Consider the following 20060-nt stretch of genomic DNA (forward strand, 5'->3'; position numbering starts at 1 on the left):
TGCAAATAAAGTCTGATTTTATATGACAGAGGGTGGGCCCTGAGAATCTGCATTTCTAAAAAAGCACCTCAAGGGAGGATGAGGCAGGAAAATTGCTTGAACCCAGGAGGCGGAGACTGCAGTGAGCTAAGATCATGCCTTTGCACTCCAACCTGGGAAACAAGAGCAAAATTCCATCTCAAAAAAAAAAAAAAAAAAAAAAATACATAGATAGATAGATATCTGTCTGTCTGTCTGTCTACCTACCTACCTATCTATCTAACTATCTGCCTATCTACCTGTCTAAAACTAGTGCTGGCCACCTCTTCATCTATTAACTAATGAATGTATAGGTATTTTTTACTGCTTTGGACACATGGAATGTCTTTCTAAAAATATTTTTTATGATTATCTTTAACAGCCCGAAATTGTGCAGTCTTTTGAAAAGTGTTTCATTTAGTATTCTAAAACAAAAGAACTTTTGACACATACTATAGTAATCTTTGGTAATCCAGAAAATTTACTGATATGAACTATTAAATCATTCTTGGACATACCAAACAAATGAGATGTTCTGTTTTTCTTTTTAACTAACTCAGGAAAATTGATAGTTATGGCTGATACCATGGCGTGTTAAATTGCCCATTTAATCTTTTTGGTTAATCAGATGATGATGATGATAAGAAAAAAAAAACCCACACTTTTCCTTAGTAGTTAGCCTTTGGAATATTAATCTACTATTCCAAAATTAGAATATTCTAATTTCAAAAAGCTCTGTAAAACTTATATCAACCCTCTAAGACACTTGCAGAACAAACTGCAGAAGAGAGAGACAGAACAGCAGAAAGGAGGAAATTGAGAACTGAAAAGCCTAATCCAGCACAAACTGAAGTGTAGCTGAATGAATTTCTCTGGCCTGACCTAGTTCAGTAATAAGACAAATTGCTGTAAGAGTAATGGAGCTCTAGCTTGACAGTGATGACTGACATAAGCTACAAACTAGGTCCTGACAGTAATGCAAAAAGTCATTACATTGTTTCAGTGTTTCCAAAGGAGCTCTTAGATTTCTGTATTTGGCCAGCATATCCACTGGAAGCACTTACCATGATAATCCCCGTGGCTTGGTGGATTGGATAGGATGATCTTCAAGCAACTGAAAGGTGTATAGTCTGTCCTCCTGCCTTCCTTTCCAAAGCTATGACGGATGTTATAAGAGTAACCTTTATCAAACTGATTGGGAGAAAAAGAAAAAAGAGAAAGTCAGCCAATAATTATACTAGTGAGGTCAGCAACGCAAGCTAGAATCAAAGAGTGCAAAGTGATTATTTTATAGAATAAATTCAGCATTCTTGGGCAGATGTATATTCATGCCATATATATTATTTGGGTCCTTTATGATACAAATAATTTTTTTAAAAAAAGGTACAAAACTTATAGAAAACAAATTTCTCGGGGGAAGACAGCAAATATTACCTGCATGTTTAAAGATACAGAAAATTTTTTCCTGAGAAGAATAACCAATTTGCCCTTCTTAGTTTGATTCCAAAGATCATATTAGAAGAACATCAGGTTAGCCTCTTTTCTGTCCACCTTCCCCTAATTCTCCGTGAATTCCCATATCTACCCATTGTACTTCTGAAATGTCTACTAACACAGTTAATCCTAGGCCAGGTGCAATGGCTCATGCCTGTAATCCCAGCACTTTAGGAGGCTAAGACAAGAGGATCGCTTGAGCCCAGGAGTTCAAGACAAGCCTGGGCAACATAGTGAGACCCCATCTCCACAAAAAAAATTAAAAACTAGCTGGGCATGGTTGCGTGCACCTGTGGTCCGAGCTACTCAGGAGCCTGAGGCAGAATCATTGCTTGAGCCCGAGAGGTTGAGGCTGCAGTGAGCCATGATTGTGCCACTGCACTTCAGCCTGGGCAATATAGTGAGACCCTGTCTCAAAATATAATAACAATCATCATCATCAACATCATCCCTTCCTCTGGATTTCCACTACACAAAGTAATCAACAAATGCTTAAGGAATGAAATGCTACAACTGCGTCCTACCCAGAATCCTTGCCTCCATGTTCATAAAACAAGCTAATGAGACAGAAGGGACTTTGAAATGGGTCAGACAGGAGAACAAAACGAACCAGCATATAATGAATAGTGACCAGGTGCCAGGCATTTTGCTAGGTGCTTTTAAAAATATAATCCCATTTAATAATTTAGATCATCACACATCTTCTATGACGCTAAACTTAAGAAAACTGAAGTTCAAAGAATGAAGCAATGTGATGTGTGACAGTTATTAATAATGGCAGACATGTACAGACAAGTCTGATTCCAAAGCCCATGTTCTGTCCATAATACCACACTTTCTTAGTAATAAGAAAAAATGATATATTTTTAAATAATAGCTTCCAGTTAAATTTTTTTAAGATATAACTTCTCTCTTTCAGACTCCATTATACATGACACTTCCTTTTAAAGTCTGAAATCAGAAGTAATCTCTTCTTCCTACATATTTCAATAGCATTTTACCTATACTCATATCTATACCTCCTTAATAACATATTTGATTTTTTTTTTTGAGACAGAGTTTTGCTCTTGTTACCCAGGCTGGAGTGCAATGGCGCGATCTCGGCTCACTGCAACCTCTGCCTCCCGGGTTCAGGCAATTCTCCTGCCTCAGCCTCCTGAGTAGCTGGGATTACAAGCACGCACCACCATGCCCAGCTAATTTTTCGTATTTTTAGTAGAGACGGGGTTTCACCATGTTGACCAGGATGGTCTCGATCTCTTGACCTCGTGATCCACCCGCCTCGGCCTCCCAAAGTGCTGGGATTACAGGCGTGAGCCACTGCGCCTGGCCACATATTTGATTTTTATGGCACTTAACTATACTTCTTTTATGACAGGTTATCATGCTATTTTCTATTAATCACATATTCACAAAGGTGATTAGTTCTTCCACGACCATAAACTCCTTTAGGTAACATCTGTCTGTTAGATCTTTGCACCCTCTTCAGTACCAGCATGTATGAAGGAAGAAAAAAAATGAACTATGTGAATGTGAAGTACTCCTTGTTCTACTATAGCATTAGGAAGGCTACCATCCCATTATTCTGCTTCCATTAAATGTTTTCCAATGCCTGATGGCTGATGACTTTTTAAATTTATTTTTTAACTTTTTTAGAGACCAAATATTGCTGTGCTGCCCTGAGTGGAGTACAATGCCATGATCATAGCTCACTATAACCTCAAATTACTGAGCTCAAGTGATCTTCCCACCTCAGCCTCCTGAGTGCTGTGGCTACATTAGGTGTGTGCCACCAGGCAGGGACTTGCTATGTTGTCCAGTCTGGTCTCATACTTCTGGCCTCAAGCAATCCTCCCACCTTAACCTCCTAAAGCTCTGGGATTGCAGATGTGAGCCACTATGCTGGGCCCTTGGTTGATGATTTTCTGATTCCACTATTAGGTGACACCCACCTGGCATAACAACCCATACCCCATTGGTCAACCAAAAGCAGACAATGTACCTCTGACAAGGTATCTGGCAAGAGGAAATAATCAATACTGGTGGAATCTTGGACAAAAACCCAACTTTCCTGGGAAAGAGGGAGGGATTAGGGTAGGTGTCCTATGTTAAGCAGTCATTTGGGCAAAAATTATAAATCTAAAACCAAGTTTCTAAAATGAATTTTAGAGTATGGCAAATGACAGATTTAGACAAAAATGTATCTTCTACCCTGACAAAAAATACATGTTTGTTTAAAAGACAAACTTTGCCACTTTTATACTGGAGCACAATCTTAAACTACCACTCAGGGATCTATCAAGGCTTTCACAAACAAAATTATCAGAAGCTGTGAGTGGCTGTGGAGCACATCAAATGTTCCTACAGGATACTTGAAGCAACACTTGTTAAATAGTGAGAAGCCAGATTGCTCAAATAACAAGTCATTTTCAAAGGGCAAATTCTTCAAGGTTCTCAGTCTAATAATTAGAGTAAAATGGCTATAAAGAGCTTATAGTTTTTGCTGCCATGATCCTTTAACTTATAAAATGAATACTCTAGAAAGCTTAGAGAATGATTCTTTGGCAATTTTTCATACATGAAATTACTAAGCATAATACCAAAAAAGTATCATGTAGATAGGAATAAAAATAAAAAGATTATTTTGAATTTATAAATAATTATACATACTGGCAATGAACTGAAACTTTAAAAAAATACAAAAGGCCTGTAATTCCAGCACTTTGGGAGGCCGAGGCGGGTGGATCACGAGGTCAAGAGATCGAGACCATCCTGGTCAACATGGTGAAACCCTGTCTCTACTAATACAAAAAATTAGCTGGGCATGGTGGCACATGCCTGTAATCCCAGCTACCCAGGAGGCTGAGGCAGGAGAATTGCCTGAACCCAGGAGGCGGAGGTTGCGGTGAGCCAAGATCGCGCCATCATTGCACTCCAGTCTGGGTAACGAGAGCGAAACTCCGTCTCAAAAAAAAAAATAAATAAATACAAAAGGTGGGCAGGCCATATTTTGGAAAGCAGGTAAATCCCCGCTCTTTTATGTGACCCCAAGACACTTTGGAGCTGCCCTTGGCTTTCTTTCTCTAGGCTCATACTAAGAGCAACACACAAATAGTAGGCTTTTTGAAGATCCCAGGCTTTGGAGGCAAAGAAACCTAGGAGAGAATTCTCAGCCTGTCCATTTATAAAGGGTGTTATTTCAATCCTAAATTTTGCTAATCCATAGGGACAGTAATATTAATGCATTAAATTACTATGAAGATTAAATTAAAATATTAAGCAGAGTACCTGTCACATCCTTTGTTCTCAATAAACATTAGCTGCTATTGGTGAGGGAAAAAAAGAAAAATATGTTGGTGTCCAAGTTTAAACACTGACTATGCTACTGCAAAAGACTTTTGCAGAACCTTTACCTAAAGGTTTAGGAGGATAAAAGACTCACTGAACTATTCAACTAAATTTCTAGTCACCTTCTTAATAGGTCCTCCTTCTTCCAACTCCTATCCACAACTCTAACTATTCATACAAACTGGCTCAAATGCCACTTCCTCTGTGGAATCTTCCCAAGCACCCAAGGCAGAAGACGTTGCTTTCTCAAAAGAACGCACAGCAGCAGTTTGTACAGTGCTGTACCTTTCTTGTTGCAATAGAATTTATTTTTGTATTTATCACTTCTAAACTAGGAATGCCCTAAGGGCAGGGACTTGGTTGTAGACTCACCCTAGCATGCCCACTTAGTATTGGATAGAACATCTACTCATAGGAGGTGCTCAGTAACCTTCACTTGAATGAAAGAGCAAATAATCAGTAGCTGGCCGCAAGGATGAATGCATAAATGTGCTTCAAGGGATTTTAACTTATCAGGATTAAATAACTTCAAAAACTTGCCAAATCATTCCAACTTTACACTGCTGTTCTGTTTTTGTCCTTGATAGCTTTTATTCTTCGCTATAACAACAACAACAAAGACTGAAAAAGAGTTTAAATGATGCCCTCTAAAGAGTATAGTGGACACATTAAAAAATAATAAAATAAATTTTACTTTCCTTTCAAAAATTGGCTCAGTATAGTGGGACTGGGTTGTCCAATACTTTAAGGGAATGAGAGAGTCAAAATAAGAGATGGGAAAATACTTTGCTATTTTTTGTGTGAGATTTTTAAATTTGAGATTATAATTTAAATATAGCAAAATGCACATAACTTAAGTCTATAGTTTGATTGGTTTGGGCAAGTGACTATACCCATATAACCTATGCCCCTATCAGAATGTAGAACATTTCCATCAACCTATAGAATTACCTCTTGCTTCTTCTCAACATTCTATCTTCCCTTCCCTCCACAACCAGAAGCAATTACTGATCTGATTTTTTCACCACAGATTAGTTTTAGTTATTCTGTAACTTTATATCTATGGAATCATACAGTATAAAGTGTTTTGTGTCTGGCTTCTTTCATGTCCTTTAATGCTTTTGAGATTTATCCATGCCATTACATGTATCAGCAGTTTGTTCCTTTTTATTGCTGAGCTGTGTTCTACTGAATGGATATAACAGACTGCTTATCTAGGTTCTTGCTGATGGATACCTGGATGTGATACTGTGATATAATAAGAAATGTGTATATTTGTTCCCTACCCCTGGTTCCTCGCATAGAGTTCCCAAAACTCTAGTAATTTCCTGAGCAAGAAGGATGCTAGGTGCATCTTTTGTTCTAATATTTGGTCTGTGGCCCCAGTTTCTGACAGAGCTGCTAATCCCTTGGAACTTCCTGGGCATTGATAAGAGTGTCTTTGGTTCTAATGAGGGGACTCTTGGTGGGATCCTGGATGGGGACTGGTCACCAGAAAGACAAGGCCATGATTAGAAGCCTGGAACTTTCAGCTGCACTATCCCATCCTCCAGGAAAAGGAGGGGGCTGGAAAATGAGTTACTAAATGCTCAGCCTACGTGATGAAGCCTCCATAAAAATCCCTAAATTGGCCAGGCGCGGTGGCTCACGCCTGTAATCCTAGCACTTTGGGAGGCTGAGGTGGGTGTGTCACGAGGTCAGGAGTTCAAGACCAGCCTGCCCAAAATGGTGAAACCCTGTCTCTACTAAAAATACAAAAATTAGCCGGGTGTGATGGCAGGCGCCTGTAATCCCAGTTATTTGGAAGGCTGAGGCAGGAGAATCACTTGAACCCAGGAGACGGAGGTTGCAGTGAGCCAAGATGCCGTCATTGAACTCTAGCCTGTGGACAGAGCAAGATTCCATCTCCGAAAAAAAAAAATCCCTAAACTACAGGGTTTGGAGAGCTTCTGGGGTGCTAAACACATGGAGGTGATGGGAGGATGCAACACCCAGAGAGGGCATGGAAGGTCCATGTCACTTCCCACATAACTTACCCAGAGTACTTCTTTGGTTGTTCACCTGTATCCTTTAAAATATCCTTTATAATAAACTGATAAATGTAAGTGTTCCCCAGAGTTCTGTGACATGCTCTTGCACATTCCTAAGCCTGAGAAGGGGGTTGTGGTAACCTCCCACTTGTAGCCAAACTGGTCAGAAGTTGTGGATAATCTGGGAACCTACTGCTGGCAATTGGTATATCAAGTAGGGCACACTCTTGTAAGACTAAGCCCTTAATCCATGAGAGAGCTGCCCTAACTCTGGTTACTGTCAGAAGTAAATTGAACATAGGCTATCCAGCTACTGTCAGAGAACTGGTCAGTGTGGGAAAAATCCACACATCTGGTCACTATATTCTCCGTGTTGAGGAAAAGGAGGGGGCTGGAAAATGAGTTAATAAATGCTCAGCCTATGTGATGTAAAACTCTGTGTTGAGAGTACAGTAGGAGAAAACTGTTTTTTTTCTACCATACACACTGGGCTTTTACAGTTTTTGGCTATTTTCAATAAAGTGGCCATGAACATTCCTTTTTTTTTTGTTTCCTGAGACAGAGTTTCACTCTTGTTGTCCAGGCTGGAGTGCAATGATGCGATCTCGGCTCATTGCAACCTCCACCTCCTCGGTTCAAGTGATTCTCCTGCCTCAGCCTCCCATGTAGCTGGGATTACAGGCACATGCCATCATGCCCAGCTGATTTTTGTATTTTTAGTAGAGATGGGGTTTCACTATATTGGCCAAGCTGGTCTCAAACTCCTGACCTCAGGTGATCCACCCGCCTTGGCCTCTCAATGGGATTATAGCCATCAGCTATGCGCCTGGCTGAACATTCTTACATATAACTTCCATAGGTATATACTTTCATTTCTCTGGGATAGATACATAGAAGTGTAATTCCTGCCAAAAATTCTTCAGAGTACTTGTACTATTTTACATCCGCACCAGCAATCACTGAGAGTTCCACATTCTCCCCAACATTTGGTATTATCAATTTTGTTAATCTTAGCCATGCTAGTGGGTAGGCAACAGTATCTTACTTTGCATTTCCCTGATGACTAATGATGATGAGCACTTTTTCATGTGCTTTTTGACCAGTGATATTCCCTATTTTATGGAATATCTGTTCAAATCTTTTGCCATTTAAAAATTTTGATTGCCTTCTCTTAATCATTCTATAATTGAATAATTCTTTATATATTCTGGACATAAGCCTTTTGTCAAATACAGGTGTAACAAATACTTATATACTTGATGTTATCTTCTGCTGAGCAGGTAGGTGTTTTTATTTTTGATGAAGTCCAATTTATGAACTTTTTAATGGTAGTGCTCTCTGTGTCATAAGGTAAATGGCAAATATATTTTTATGTTGTCCTTTAGAAGCTATAATGCTTTAGCTTTTAAGTTTAGGTCCCAATTCATCTCAAGTTAATTTTTGTCTGTGGTCTAAGGTAGGAATCAAAGTTCCTTTTTATTCTGCACGTGGAGAAACACCTTTCCCAACACCATATGTTGAAGACACTTTCTTTTTCCCATTAAATCACTTTGGCATCCTCATCAAATTTGACCACATATGTGTAGCTCTATTTTTGGACTCTGACTGGATCAGATCCAATTGGATCCCATTGATCTATATGTCTATCCTTTTGCCAATAACCCACTGTCTTGATTACAATAGCTTTAAAGTAACTTTCAAAGATAAGTAAGTCCTAGTTGTGCATTTTCAAGCTTATTTTGGCTATTCTACATCCTTGCATTTACATATAAATTTTAGAATCAGCTTGCCAATTTCTATTAAAAAGAGAATGCTTAAACTTTTAGTTTATGTGGTCACAACTGCTAGCAGTCCATAAGTAATCAACAACCAGGGAAACAGCATTTCAGCTAAAAGAAAACTTTCGAAAAAGAAGAAAAACTTTCAGGTCATCATTAATTTCACTGGTGAAAACAAGAACATTGAAATCTAAACAACTTCTATTTGTTTCTGTAGTCATAAACCATGAACTATAATCAATCTTTTTGTGAAAACTTTTATGTAGGAATTGAATTTAGATACCAGATTTCTGTATGTTCATCACAAAACAGGGAAAGACCATTTTGGTAAGCTATTCTGTTAAAATAATGGAAAGCTAATCTCTCTAAAAGAGAAAAGTCAGAAGTATTAACTTCCCTCTTCTTTCCAAAGTATTTACTGCCTTTGTATACATATGTCTAAAATTTAGATCTTTCCAACCCTACTGGAAACAAGAAAAAAATAAAAATAAATGAAACCTGGATCTTACTTAGCTTTCAAACTATCCATGTATTTATCACACAAATTGTCATCTCTGGTTTTCCGATTTTCAAATTTGAGAAATATTGTACAGAAACTGTACTTACTGGGAGATATTTTTTAGCAAATACTTTCTAGGTCTTCATATCCATGACTCAAAGGAAAATCTCAAAGCATTCGATATAAAAAGAGGTAGGAAGGCCGGGCACAGTGGCTCATGCCTGTAATCCTAGCACTTTGGGATGCCAAAGTGGGTGGATCACCTGAGGTCAGGAGTTCGAGACCAGCCTTGCCAACATGGTGAAACCCTATCTCTTCTAACACAAAAACTAGCTGGGTATGGTGGCACACACCTGTAATCCCAGCTACACGGGAGGCTGAAGCAGGAGAATTGCTTGAACCCGGGAGACAGAGGTTGCAGTGAGCTGAGATGGCCCCATTGCACTACAGCCTGGGTGACAAGCGTGAAATTCTGTCTCAAAAAAAAAAAAAAAAGGAGAAAGAAGTAAAAGGAAAACATACATTTCTGTCTAGGCTCTTCCCACCTACTCTATTCAGTGTGGGGAAAGGACAGAAAGTCAAGACAGGTCTGAAGGTGGGTAAGTGGCAGTTTGCAACCTTCCAAATTAGTCCAGACATCCTGGCTGTGGCATTGGCAATACACCAATACACGTTTCTACCAAAGACAGCCCTTTCAGAGGCATTATGTTAATGATCGATCTCAAGAAAAATTATAAAGCAGGCACATCTTTATCCTGTTCCAACCCTGTTCTCAGAGCCTCTTTCACAACTTTGTCTTCTGTTGTGACAGAAGGGCCCAACCAGGGTCTAGTGACCTTATTACATTTAAAGTATTTATGCCCAAATCTATTCAGACACTATGATGTAAACATCTCTTTGCTGAGATGGACAGTGAATGAATGGTCTTCCTTAAAATAAAGTCTTTCTTACAAGGAAAAAAAATACAAGACTAAATATTACTCCTATTTTCTTTTCTTTTTGAGATAGAGTCTTGCTCTGTCACCCAAGCTGGAGTACAGTGGTGTGATCTTGGTTCACTGCAACCCCACCTCCCAGGTTCAAGTCATTCTCCTGCCTCTGCCTCCCGAGTAGCTGGGATTACAAGCACCCTCCACCACGTCTGGCTAGTTTTTGTATTTTTAGTAGAGACGGGGTTTCACATGTTGCATGTTGGCCAGAAAGGTCTCAAACTCCTGACCTCAGGTGATCCACCTTCCTCAGCATCCCAAAGTGCTTGGATTACAAGGTGCAGGCCACCATCCCTGGTCTGCTACTCCTATTTTCAAAGCAACAAAAACTTCATTATGCAAGGTCGCCTTAAACAATAAAGTGAGAATGGTTAGAAAGTATCCTTTAGAGAGAGATTTATATTCAAAAAGGAACATCATCTTGACCGAAATGAGGCAAAGGAGCCATATATATGTGTGTGTAGAAATCCCCATAAGGATATGGCATTTAAAATTTTTTAATTTTAAAATTTATTTTCTTACACATGCAGGTTTGTTACACAGTTATAGTGCCTGAAGCTATTAGGGCTTTTAGTGATCCCATCACCCAAGTAGTGAACAAAGTACCCAGTAGGTAGTTTTTCAACCCTTCTTCTCCCTCTCTCCCAGCTCTAGGTCCCCAGTGTCTTTTATTCCCATATTTATGTGTACCCAGTGTTTAGCTCCCACTTATAAGTGAGAACATGCAGTATTTGATTTTCTGTTCCTGTGTTAATTCACTTAGGATAATGACCTCCAGCTGCATCCATGCTGCTGTAAATGACATGATTTTGTTCTTTTTATGTCTATGTAGTATTCCTTGATATATATGTGCCACTTTTTCTTGATCTAATCCACTTTTGATGGGTACCTGGGTTGATTTCATGTCTTTGCTATTGTGTAGTGCTGTGATAAACATAAAAGAGCAGGTGTCTTTTTGGTAGAACAATTTATTTTCCTTTGGGTATATACCCAGTAATGAGATTCTTGGGCAGAATGGTAACTCTACTTTAGTTTGAGAAATCTCCAAACTGGGGATTTCCTCAGGGGCTGAACTAATTTGCATTCTCACCAGCAGTGTTTAAGAGGGTTCCCTTTTCTCTACAATCTAGCCATCACCTATTAACTTTTGGCTTTTTAATAAAAGCCAGATACAACATTTCTTAAGGAAGACATTTTAACCTTTTTTAGTGACAGGTGTTTCTTACCTGCAAGAATTTGGAACTCTAATTTACATATTAAAAGAAAGAAAGGGAGAGTCTGCTAAACTACAAAGTGACCTCATTATTACTCACCAGTGCCCAGAATTTAGCATACCAAAATCATTAGAAGCAGGTCCCGTGAAGATTAGTTACAATAAGTACTAAAAGAAACTCAAGCTCAGCATCAGGGTCACACATATAAATGAACCTGCCAGAGGAAAAGGGCATGAAACCATCCTATGGGCTTTTCTTAGCACACATTCTTGCTATAATTTTTTGACCTATTGATTATATTGTCTTGAGTCACTACCTTGAAGTCTTATGTATAATTTTAATAGCCAGAATGATTTTACAGGCATTTAATATACAGTGCCCCCTTTTAAATTCTTATGTAACTAAATTGCTCAATTACTATGTATAAGACTAAAGTTGTAATCAGTCACCTATAGATTCCAAATACTTCCCTTTAACTCTTAACTTAAAACACAGTTTAACTCTTAGAGATCACTGGAACATCACACATATTCTAACCAAACAACACACTGAAGGAGATGTGGAGGCCCCAGGGAGTCCAGGAGGCAGTAAATACTACTGGTTAAACCAAGGGCTTTGAAGTCTGATACTCAAGTTTAAATATTGTCTCTACTACATGCTAGCTGTGTGACCTTCAACAGGTTACTAAACTTCTCTGCAACACTTCTCTTTTATGTAAAAAAGGAGTTATATCTAACACATACGGTTGGCTTGGGGATTAGCTCATTTTCATAAAGTACTTGGTATAGGGTCCTGTACACAGTGATGAAATGCTCTCCTTGACCAAACTTTGGTCAGGCTCTTCTAAATCCTCATCTCAACTAAGCCTTGACCTTTGGACTTGTGTGTTCCTCTTTACATCCCCCAGTTGTAACAGGAATCTTACAAAGTCAGTTTAGTAAGAACTCCCCCGATATTGAGATCACCCTCAATATCTGATCAAATTCCTCACTGCCACCACTGGTATCTTATCACCTGGCCAACCTGCAGCAAGAATCCTGTTAGTTCTGTTTAACCAGAATCCCCTTACTTGTGATGTTTCTTTCCTCTTAATTTTCCATTCACTGACCCCCCAACCCTACCCTGCTCTCTATTTAGAATTAAGAATCCCCACTTGTCCATGATCTCTATATGGAATTAAGCCCAGTTCTATACTGTGATCCCTTCCCCTATTGCAGCTTTTCCTGAATAAAATCTGTTTTTACCATTTTAACCACTATCTCTGATTTTTCTTTAACAGTTTTTGGTCCATAATTCAGATCTGGATCTGAATCACCATTGGACCCCTGGACACAATAACCAATCTCTCAGCACACACTAAGACTTTGCCTTCAGTCTGCTTGCTTTCTGGGTATCTGGTGGTGAGTGACACCAGTATCCAGTGCTCCAGTTAAATGTTCATTGAAGCACAGTGAGGACAGATTTTGATTAAGGTTCAGATTACATTGTCTGAAGCTGGGTCAGAGGCTCAGACTTTTTGGTTTGAAAGGCATCTACTCAGCTAGAAGTCTTTCTTTCTGGGGTTCACTGTGTCAAGTAGACATTCACTCCCTGACTCCTGAGCTTGGCTCTTGGCTGGAAAATTTTTCCTGGAGTTTTGTCTCCTGGGATGAGGACTTTCCCTAGCTGTTTTTCCCAGTGGGGATCCACCCCCCAACTCCTGGGCTGGAATTTTTTCCCTGCTGTTTATGAGGCCTCTCTGTTCTGTGTGTGTAATCCTGCTTCTCCTATGGCAACTTCTCAGTTGAAACCTCACCTTCTCAAACTCCTGCTTTGCCACAGTAATTCTAATACTGTCTGCTTGCTTTCTCACTGGCAAAACCTTACCAAAAACTCTCCTCAACTATGGTGGCCCTTCTGGGGCTGCTGGTATATCCCCAAATTAGTTCATCTAAAAAGAGCCCTAGAGCAAAAAAGAACAAAACTTTTGGATGCACAGTGGTCTGCTTATTTCACTTGGTATTAGGAAGCCAAAACAGCTAAATAATTGAAGTCTCATTCAAACTATTGAGGCTTTTTAACACAGTCTTTAGAAAACTTTTTCTGACTCAGTAAAGTTCCTAGAGCTCTCAACAGCACCTCTAAATTCTCCTCCCAGCTCTCTTTTATAGCCTTCTCTCCCAGAGTCTCTTCCACCACCTGCCCCCTCCTCCACCACTCACTTCCCTGTAACCATAAGGTTCACTGGCCTCCATCTCCTTCAGATGAAGCCCAGGATCAGCCAGTACCTGTTCTCAAATAGAAGAGAGAACATTTAAACCTTGGTCTAGATTGGAATTACATCCTATCACTACATACTTTCCTAACCATAGAAAAGAAACAGAAAGGTTTGTTGAAAAATTTAGAATCATTCTAGGTGTGTACTCTCTGGGATTCCCTGACTTAAATCAACTTATATGCCTGTTAGTTGGCCTTAGAAAGGCCTCCCTTTGCTTTGAAAAAGCGAAATGGACCACTATTTCTGACAATCTTCAAGGGTCTGAGGCTACCCTGATACCCTGAGAGAAGTAAGAAATTACTAGGAGCCATCTGTCAAATCTATCCCATTAAAATTGATTGGTCACATATCTAACACTGAAAATAACAAACTAATGAAACTGTGGCTTTAATTGTCACCATCAATTAAAGACAACATGGAAAGACCATTCGGGGGTGGAACTGACTTTCCAAACAGCCTCTGGTCAAGCTATGCAATCTTTGTAAATGGTTTCAGGCCAGAGCTCCATGACACTTTACAGAAAAATATTAACAAAATGTATACATATCTAGGCTCCAGACATTAGCCCAATAATATGATAATAGTATTTCAAAAACATTGGAAAATACACAATGCAAGCTTATGGCACTGCAGTTAAGACAACTGGAATAACCTGAAAAATTTAACTCACAGCACGATCCACAATGAAGGCTCCCAGTGATTTGAACAATGTGCCGATATCATGAGGAAAAAGACACTGGTCCTGGAAATGCCCCATGCTCAAGAGGAGGGAAAAACCCTAGTTCCCCCTCACCAGAGGATTGTGTATTTTCCTCCAAAGAAGTAAATGTCCCAATGCCCTCAACTACTACTAAACTTGATTGAAGAAAAAAAATGTTACAAGTTAAAGGGCATCCTACCATGTCTCTCATCAATACCAGAGCAACACATTCTATCCTCAATACCTCGTTTCCTGTCCCATTCCCCAGAGTCACCAAACTTTACCAGTGGTGGGTTTTGATGCTTTACCCCGAGCTCATCCTCATATTTCTATGGGACCTCCCTCTAAAGGTCAAGATAATTTTCTACTCAGCCACTACCCCAGTAAACCTGTGTGGAAAGTATCTTCTCATGGATGGAGGTACAAAAATTCCTGCCAGACTCTTTCTACAGGCCCCTGAGTTCCCCTCTTCATGTCTATGTCCCCTAATGGTTTTGTCTGACTTCCCCCAAGCAGACAGTTCCTTTGCCCACTTCAACCTATCTACTTAAAATGAAGATGTAAGCAAACTATTAAAATTCTCTAAGGTATATGGGATACAGAACCCATATAAGATACAAACAGATCCTTCCCTGCCTCTCCCCATGATGCCCCAGTATCATTTAAAACCATAAGGACTAAAGGTTGCTTCCCTGATAATGAAAGGCCTGTTAAACATAAGTCCCCACTTCTTTTTTTTTTTTTTGAGACGGAGTCTTGCTCTGTCGCCAGGCTGGAGTGCAGTGGCACAATCTCAGCTCACTGCAACCTCCGCCTCCTGGGTTCAAGAGATTCTTCCGCCTCAGCCTCCCTAGTAGCTGAGACCACAGGTGCGTGCCACCATGCCCAGCTAATTTTTTTGTATTTTTAGTAGAGATGGGGTTTCACCATGTTGGCCAGGATGGTCTTGATCTCTTGACCTCGTGATCTGCCCGCCTCAGCTTCCCAAAGTGCTAGGATTACAGGCGGGAGCCACGACGCCCGGCCTAAGTCTCCACTTCTAATCTATGCATTACTCCCACTTGGCTATTAAAAAGTCAAGTAGGAAAGGATATCAGTTCTTTTCCAAGATTTATCAATAACATCGTCAAATCAAGATTTCCCTTGGTGCCTAATCCTAACACTATCCTGTCTGTCATCTCTTCCAACAAGTAATATTTCATGGTCATCAATTTGTGTTCTGTCTTTCATAACATTCCCCTTCATAAAGAATCTCACTACTTCTTTGCCTTCACCTGGGAAAATAAACAATACACCTGGACTGTTATGCCCCAATAATTTACTAAGGCCCTACATATTTCTCATGCACCTATTTGATGGACTTAAAATTCCCAGGAGACTCCACTTTAATCCGCTATGTAAATGACCTCCTCCTAAGCACTTTCAGTTATGATAACTCCCTTTAGGACACTGAATACTTTCTTAAGGCAACAGCAAGAAAGGACCACACAGTTTCTAGAGGAAAAGTTTAATTATTCTGTGTGTTCAATATCTGGGTCATGGTATTTCAGCTGCAGGTAAAATTATCTTCACAGGCAGAGCTTCTACTATTCATCATTTTCCTCTTTCTGAAACAAAATAACTGAGAGGCTTATGGATCTTGTGGGCTATTAAAGGAAGTGGATACCTAATTTCTCATAGAGGGGTGATTGCCTCACTCCTCTATGCCATGATTAGGGAGTCATCCCCAGACCCAGTAGTCTGAGACCCTTTATCCAAAGATGCTTTTGAACCTTTAAGGTTCACAGCCTGCACTATGACTTTTCCTCATCTGAGATTAGTCTTCTCTTACATTTTTCTGTCCCTAAATTTAGCAGTGCCTTCTTCTCCCCCAGCTCTGCCTTTTCCTTATCTCTTAGCAAGACTATTTCATCCACAGAAACGTTGTCAAGCCTGGGGTGGACTAGTCACCACTTCCTATAACGCCACAAACTGAGGGTACTGTCCTCCCTTTACTGTGGGCACATCTGGCATTTCCAAGATTCTTGTGAGCAATCAAAATTCCTGTTTTGCTATAACCTTCCCTCTCTTTTCTTCCATTTTAAACCAGATAAATACTCATTATGAGAAAAAACCCTGAATATACTCCAGTTTATCCTTGCAAGGGTCATGTCCACTCCCATCATAATCTTACCATTAGTTCTTTTCTGGGAACAAGCATTTGTCATTACATTTCTCCAGCCATCATTAAATCCAACATAAAGCCTCCAAGCCACTACAGGTTCCCAGGCATCCCTCACGTGAATAGAAATGTCCCCATTTCCCCTCTCGATTTATCTGACCCAAGCCAACTACATACAGTCCACCTCCAATAAATCCTTTGTCAATCATCAAAATGTTTATTCTTTGGTCACCTTCAGCCATCAGATAATTATCTTATGACTCATGACTCCTGGCTAGCTCCCAGTGATTCTTATGTTGTCCGTGGAACTCAAACCTATTAGCTGCTACCAGACAACAAGAATGGATCTTGCTAACTCTCTCATGTTACTAATCTCTTCATCTACTTGATTCCTCACAATTTGTTTCCTTTTTTAAAGTTATCTTTAAAACCATCACCCACTCCTTCCAGTTCACCTCACTCTCAGAGAGCAAAAGAGGCATCCAGAACATCATAGGTTCTGTTGTAGGTGATCTCGGTTACTCAGGTGGTGACTTAGAACAGCTAAAGGAACTGGGCATAAGTTCTATCCATGATCTCAAGACCATTACCAAGTCTCAACAGATGGCTCAGCTAGTCCTTACTGAAAAGGAACTGAATACAAGATGGACTTAGATTCCTGAGAGAAAAGAATAATGCTTTATTTCCTTAAACAAAAGGAGCAACTGACAAGATGCCCTCCTTGACCAAGCTTTAGTCGGAATCCTCTTCTCAACTAGGCCTTGACCTTTGGTTTCAATTTTGCACAGCACAGTTGTAGTAAGAATCTTGTAGTCAGTTTAGAGAGAACCCCCTACCCTCAGTAACTGCTCACTCTCAATATTTCATCACCCTCAGTATCTAACCAGATTCCTCATCCCTGCACTCTCCAATACCCCTGTTGGTATCTCATCACTCAGCCTGTCTTCAGCAAGAATCGTTTTAGGTTGGCTTAACCAGAATCCCCACACTCCTTAAGTTTCTTTCCTCTCCGTAATTTTTCATCCACTAATGCCATCTTGCTCTTTGGTTACAAATCCCCACTGGTCTATGCTGTATTCAGAATCAAGCCCAGTTGTCTACTGAGGTCTCTCTTCCTCTATTGCAATAGTTCCTGAATAAAATCTGTTTTTATCACTTTAGCTGCTGTACTGTCCAGCTCTACTTTTCTTTAAAAAATAGTAAGCATTCAATACTTTAAAGTTACTAACATTATCAAGGTTGTCAGTTTTACTATTAGCTAGGAAAAGCCATCTGAGTAGGTCAGACCTGGTGTGTTGTTTAATATTACTTAAATTACTTATATTTTGCCTCCAGCTTCCTCATTAGAAAAACCTGCATCTAGTTACTCCCTCTAACTCCTCATAGGACCTTAAAAAAATCAGTTAAGCAATTTGAAGTCTGTAACACAACTGGAAAACATTGCTTCTGTTACTCTAATTCAGCAAATTACCTCCTATGGTGTATTAAATATTCCTTCTTCTACTCTGTAAGAGTTAATTCACTTCTCATTGGTGAGAATGTTTCACAGGCTTATGAAGCAGCAAGGTGTTACAGAGATAACACAGATTTTGGTTCTAACTCTGCCACCTACTAGCTAAATTATGTTAGGCAATTATAAGTTACCTCAGTCTCTTTGTAAACTATAAGTATATACTATAATCGTATGCTACAATGATTTGTATAAAATTTGTACAGACTAGTTAGTGCCATTTTTGAAAGGTGAAATTTATAAATAGTGTATATTTTGCAATCAAATATATCTTTGAAGACTCCTAGGAGTGCCCTTGAAAAAGTGTTAAAAATTATAAAATTTCACAGATTACGAAGGCTCCATCCAAAAATGCAGGACATATGTTCTTCATCTCCATGTCTTAATCTCTTCCCCTGAAGCCATGGAGAACATTTTCAGTTCTGGACTCCAGAGGATACAGAGTTTCTTTCCCAAATTTCTCCTGGGGCAAGGTCGAGATACAGTTTTAACATTTTCATTGACCACATTGTTGTCAGAAAATGGAAAAGAAATAGTGAAATGCCAAAAATCCACAGAGTAAATATTAAACAGAATAACCCTATATAAACTGATGTGGCCATTCATTAGGCAGATCATGTTCAGTGAGGTCAGTAGATCAAAAGAAAGGTCGGCTGTGTATCAAAAGCTCTGCCATAATCATCAGAGGAAAATGAAGAGCTATCTGTTCAGGAATACTAGAGGTAGGCTGGGTAGTGGTAGTGGGTTTGTTTCATCTTATTCACTATTCCCAAATAGACTCAGAAAACAAGATTTGAGGGCAATTTGTCACCTGCGGCTGTGTGATTTGCATCATTCTAACTATATTCAGTCAGAAATTTATTAAAGAGTATCATTTCTAAATTTCTAATGGGGAATTTAGTACAAATGCATTACTGTTATTAGAAAAAAAAAACAGGGTAACACAGTGATGTTTCAACAACAGTAGCTTACATTTCTACAGATCTTTAGTGTTTAATAAGATGATTCCAAGATGATTCTTCCTGAACTCTTCACTAACTGTAAGGTGTGCAAATTAGATATTTATATTTTATAAATGAGGAAACTACGGTTTCGAGAAGTCAGGTGTATAGTTATTTCAGTTACTTAATGAGAAAGCTGAAATTAAAATCTTAGTCTTCTACATTCTAGAAAATATTATAAAACTATAAATGGAGAAAAGAAATGAACACATATAACCAACTATCAGTTATGCATCCAACTACAGGCTGCTTCCCCACTTTCATTCAGTTGCTTCAAGGGTCATCTGCAAGTGGCACTGAACCACAGTTAAACAAAATGTTTCTGATTCCAACAATTTCCAATGAAAACCAGAGAAAAGTATCTACTATCTAAAGAAATGGTAACTCTAACAAGTCACTCATATTATTTATCTGGTTTCTAATTTAACAGAACTTTAGAATAATAAAATATGGCCAACTTGAAGTCAAAAATATGAACCAAAAAACACTAAACAGTGTTTCAGTATGCTTTCAAATGGCAAGTTTTCCTCACATTCCAATCCCCTATAATTATCAAGTTGAGGACACGACAAGGAACTTAAGTACAAAATGAGAGAAAAGGATGTATGTAAATGGAAAGGAAATGATGCAGAACATGCCATTGCTTATTAAACTAGCAACTGGATCTGGAGCCTTAGGAAATTTAGTTTTCTTATCAGTTAGAATTAGGATTTAAAAGCTGGACCAGGCTTCAGATCTTACCTGGTGCCGCCATTATTTTATAGTAAAACAAGGAACAGAGGGTCTAACCCTAAGTTGCAGGGTGAGGTAGAAAAAGAACCTTAGGGCGAGGCATGGTGGCTCATGCCTGTGATCCCAGCACTTTGGGAGGCTCAGGCAGGAGAACTGTTTGAGTCCAGAAGTTTGAGACCAGCCTGGGCAACATAGTGAGACAAAAAATTTTAAATATTAGCTAGGCATGTTGCCCCATGCCTGTAGTCCCAGGGAGGCCTTAGACCCTGCATTGCCCAGTTCATGCATCTCTTGTTCATGTCTTTAAACCCTGCGAATAGCACAAAGCC

The 20060-nt window shown here is 39.3% G+C and overlaps 1 protein-coding gene across 4 annotated transcripts in view; it reads right to left on the minus strand.

The window, feature by feature from the left end:
• PRIM2 (DNA primase subunit 2) overlaps positions 1-20060 on the minus strand; it is a 462179-nt gene that overhangs the window by 38044 nt on the left and 404075 nt on the right. For all 4 annotated transcript variants that reach the window (XM_064360945.1, XM_012441560.2, XM_012441561.2 and 1 more), the window contains exon 11: positions 1083-1209. In XM_064360945.1, coding sequence (XP_064217015.1) covers positions 1083-1209 — 127 coding nt within the window. The remainder of the gene's footprint in view (positions 1-1082; positions 1210-20060) is intronic.

This window comes from Aotus nancymaae, unplaced genomic scaffold, assembly GCF_030222135.1.
Source record: "Aotus nancymaae isolate 86718 unplaced genomic scaffold, 86718_ANA_hifiasm-v0.15.2.pri h1tg000040l, whole genome shotgun sequence".
Lineage (NCBI taxonomy): Eukaryota > Metazoa > Chordata > Mammalia > Primates > Aotidae > Aotus > Aotus nancymaae.